This window comes from Mus pahari, chromosome 1 (genome assembly GCF_900095145.1).
Source record: "Mus pahari chromosome 1, PAHARI_EIJ_v1.1, whole genome shotgun sequence".
In the NCBI taxonomy this organism is placed as follows: Eukaryota; Metazoa; Chordata; class Mammalia; order Rodentia; family Muridae; genus Mus; species Mus pahari.
Genome location: NC_034590.1, coordinates 58,796,404 through 58,800,978, shown reverse-complemented (window position 1 = coordinate 58,800,978; position 4,575 = coordinate 58,796,404). Strand labels below are relative to the sequence as shown.

The window sequence follows — 4,575 nt, the reverse complement described above, 5'->3', positions numbered from 1 at the left end:
GGGAAGAGAGGCCCCTTGGTCTTGTAAACTTTATATGACCCAGCACAGGGGAAGGCCAGGGCCAAGTAGTGGGAGTGGGTGGGTAGGGGAGCAGGGTCGGGGGTGGGGTATAGGGAACTTTCAGGATAGCATTTGAAATGTAAATGAAGAAAATAATAATAAATAAAAAAAAGAAAAGAAAATATTCCTGTGTCATTCATTCTGAGCGTTATCAAGCTAAAGTGAGATATACATCCATTTCTCTGCAAATACCTCACAAAGTAAATGTTGCGTTTTCTTTGTTTTAGGTATTTAATTTCACAATGAATTCTTTATATATAATTACATTCCAGCTTTCCATAACTATTTATCTTTTATTTTTATGGGATGAGCAGTTAATTAGCTTCTCGAAGTAATTAGAACTTTTGAGTACGGAATATCAGCAAATAAATAGGAATGAGATTAGATAAAAAGATAATTTGATTATCAAATTAGGTAAGGATAAAAAGGGAGGAAAGGATAAAGATATAGAGAACTAGGTCTTATTCAGTTTTCTTCTGCTCCTGATTTTCTGCTTCTTATATTGTGCTGGCTTCATTTCGAGACTCTAGTTCCTGAATCTACTCTTTCTTAGTTTGCAGGATAGTGAATTCCGAATAGTGATTAGGAATAACTATCATGAATCAGGCATTTATCCATCCTGTGCTTATCAAGTATGTTTTAAAAAGGTGATCATGAAAGAATTACTGTAATATCCCCTTTCAAAAAGGGTGGGATTAAAAAGTGGATAGCAAAGATACTAAGGCACTTGTTAAAATTTTGTGACTTGAATTGTTTGCTTGTGATACTCTACTGAAAAAATAGTCCATAATTTTGAAGACTATACCTTAATCTTCTTTAAGATTTAATGTTTAATGGAACTCTATAAGCTATGATAGCTTATCAATATTCTTAACAGAATTCCATCTAAACAACCCAAAGAAGAGAGTATACAGAAGCTGCCTTCCATAAGCAATCTGTCTACACTTATTGAGATAATACTAAGTACAGTTTCTTTGTTTCCTGAAAATTTAAAGTTTATTATGTAGTCTGTATTTATATAAGCAGAATTTTAATAATTAGAAGCATATACATTTTAACTGTTTCTTTGAGCTACTGCATGCTTTAAGTATATATGTGATATCAAGACTATCATTTTCTAATTGTATTTATTTTGAGCTAATTTTCTAAATTCATATATAATTAATTGATATGATTGTTTTCTATAAAAACATACTACTTCAACATATAATCTGATAATTCATGTCTCACCATACTATTTATTTTTTACTTTAGGTATGTTTTAAAATCCAGGTAATATTTTTATAATACAATTATGTATTTTTTTAATGCTATATTCTCTTTAAGTGCTGGAAAATAATGCATTCTACTTATGTTTGTCTCTATTTTGTGTATATATATTGGATTTTTTCAAGACAGGTTTTCTCTGTATAGCCCTTGCTGTCCTGGAACTCACTTTATAGACCAAACTGACCTCGAACTCAGAAATCCGCCTGCCTCTGCCTCTGCCTCCCAAGTGCTGGGATTAAAGGTGTGCGCCACCACTGCTTGGCAATGTTTTATTCTCAGATGTAAAACATGTCATTCATCATGTTTCTTAATTTCATTTTGTCAAATAATGATGTATGTGACTTTAAAGGCTAGACTTTTCCAAATACCAAAACAATGACTTCACTTTCCATGTCTATGTTCTCACCAAGTTAGTGCCCCAAGTCAGCCAACATAACTTGTGTAGCTATATTTTTAAAAATTATTCCATGTTTCCAAATAATATGTATATAGTAATATCTTTTAAATCATCAAGTCTATCTCAGGTGTCTTCATATATAAATAATGAGTTTACTTCTCTTACAAAACTATTTTATTTGTACCATCTCAATATGGGACTGTCACTTAAAGACACATTTTGAATTTTTGTTATTTTTCTACACTGAATCTGTCTGTTATAGTGATTTCTTATATTTTTTTCTCTTAGAACCAATGCTTCACATTTTTATTTTAATATATATATAAAATACATTATAATCAATACGTGATTTTAAAAAATAAACTCTAAGTTTTACCTCAAAACATAGTAGATACCGTCTAATCTTATAATTTTTTTCCATAGATATCCATTGAATATCTTCATAATCGGCGTAATATTTCTTCATTACCTTTTTGGAGTGTAATAATACATTCAGTCATGGAGTAAACATTTACTTTTCTCATGGGGTTCAGGCACTCTACCAAATTTCAGGATTACTTCATTGTAACCACCAGCTTTCCACCCACAACACAGTTCCCAAAAAATGACTTGGAGGCTTATTATTTCATTAATAAATGCCTGGGCCTTAAACTAAGCTTCTCTGACTAGCCTGTAACTCAGTTATCCTTTTTATATTATTCTATGTTTGCCACATGGCTGGTCACCTCATCCAACTTCCTCCAAGTCCAGGTGGTGAATCCTCCAGTGCCCAGTTCCCAGAGTTCATCCCTCTCTGCCGGATGTCCCACCTTGTAATTATTCCTCAGTTTATTGGCCATCTGATTTTTCTTGTCAAGTAATGCTTCCACACAGTACACAAGATATTATCCCTACACACCATAGTTTGGGTCTTCAAGGAGTCAGTAAAATATAGAATATAAACATATATTAGTAATTCTAATACAACGTGTTGGTGTAATAATAGAAGAAATGCTATGCTTACAATATTTGCATGTTTAGGGCTTCTTGGACTAAATAAAAAAAATGGAAAAATGCTTATAAGAAACACATGAAACTAAAGGTGCAATTTGACTTAGGAACAATTTTGGGAAATGTACAGGGGAATATCAAAAGTGCATTCTTTTCAAAATATATGTGTTAGATTATCTGTACTAGGAGATTCAGAGGTAGAAATGTATTTATGGGTGGCAGAACTTATAACTGTTCTAATTCCAACTCAGTTGTAATTTCTTATGTGGTTTGAAGTAGTTGTAGATGATTAAAGGCTTCAAGTTTTCCTTACTTGAAATTATTTTTAAAATACTCTTGGCTAAAATCTATTGTCTTAAGACTGAAAATTGCAGTGCTAGAGAGGTGGGTGTCTCGACAGTTAAGAGTTTGCTCTTCTTACAGATGAAAGAAGTTCAAATCCCAGTACCAAAACGGGCAGCTCATAACTACTTGTAGCTTTAGCTCCAGGGGTTCTCGTTCACACTCCTTTTACCTTGGTGCCATCTGCATGTACATGTGATGTCAATGCACACACACACACACACAGACACACACACACACACACACACACACACACACACACAGATCTCTGCAAGAACACAGAGTGTACAAATGTGCTAGTGTTCTTGAGAATGCTCTGAGACTACAAAGTATCTTCTAGCAATTACTCAATAATTTAAATTATCAACAGATCATCAACAGTTAATAATACTATGTTTCATAGATCAGCAGTACAATCACATAATCATCAAAAGGAATTGTAACAATAGTACCTAAAAATATTATTCATCAAGAGTTATGTTTAGGTTTCATAAGATCCCAAAGGCAGAGAATTATTTTCTTTTCTTCCTAGGGAGGAAACTGTGCTTGAGAAGGAAGAGGTTAATTTTCTCCAAGCTTTTCTATTCATTAAGCAAAATAGCTCACATTCAGACCCAAGCATCTTACTCCTAAGTAGCACGCTAAAATGCTGCTGATGGTGCTACTGATATCTGTGAAAACAGTATGATCTCTTTCTATTTCAGATCCAGGCTTTTACAGAAACTATATTGAGCCTTACTTGGAACAAGCCAGTCATATCTGGCCATGGCTTCTTGGGGCAGCACTGGTGGGAGCTGTTATTGCTTCAGCTCTGTCTGGGCTTAGCAGTAGGCTATGCCATCAGAAGAGGAAGAAGCAACCCCAGGAGGAAAGGCAGCCACTCCTCATGGACAAAGATGACTACCACAGCTTGCTGTATCAGAGCCATCTGTGAACATCCTAGGAAACAGAGTGGGACTGAAAGTTTTGCCCTCACTCGACCTATTTGTTGGTGTTTCTACAAATTTAAACTAGTATAAAACATAGACCATAGCTGTTTTTTTTTTTTTTTTTTCCTCAGACCCACGGTTTTTCCCAAGTCCTAGTTTCTAAAGAAAGACTGGTATTTGCTAAAAAATAACTTACTTGTATCTAAATAAAATTTCTCTTATAACTAATTGGGCTGGTTTTTATGAATGTGTAATGATTATTCAAACTTGATGCACAGTTTTGTTTTTCTTACTTCATTGTGAATTTTCAAGAAAAATATTCCCCTTCTCCCTCTCCCTCTCCCTTTCCCTCTCTCTCTCTCCCTCTCTCCCTCTCCCTACCCCCTCCCTCTCTCTGGTGTGTGTGTGTGTGTGTGTGTGTGTGTGTGTGTGTGTTAACTGATTCAGACGATTTTGAAAATCTTGGATAGATGGAAATGCTCACTTATTTCTAAATTTATTTCATTAATGATTACGAAAGATGAATAATTACTAAATCAGTAAGGATAAGTAGAGGAGAACATCTACCATTTTTTATTAGTTATCATT

The 4,575-nt window shown here is 34.2% G+C and overlaps 1 protein-coding gene across 2 annotated transcripts in view; it reads left to right on the top strand.

Moving 5' to 3' along the window:
* Tyr (tyrosinase) overlaps positions 1 to 4,294 on the top strand; it is a 69,645-nt gene extending 65,351 nt beyond the window's left edge. Inside the window, exon 4 of one of the 2 annotated variants that reach the window (XM_021206134.1) lies at positions 3,763 to 4,294. In XM_021206134.1, coding sequence (XP_021061793.1) covers positions 3,763 to 4,077 — 315 coding nt within the window. In that variant the 3' untranslated portion in view covers positions 4,078 to 4,294. The remainder of the gene's footprint in view (positions 1 to 3,762) is intronic. The other variant, XM_021206124.1, reaches the window with a different exon arrangement.
* The last annotated feature ends 281 nt before the right edge of the window (positions 4,295 to 4,575 follow it).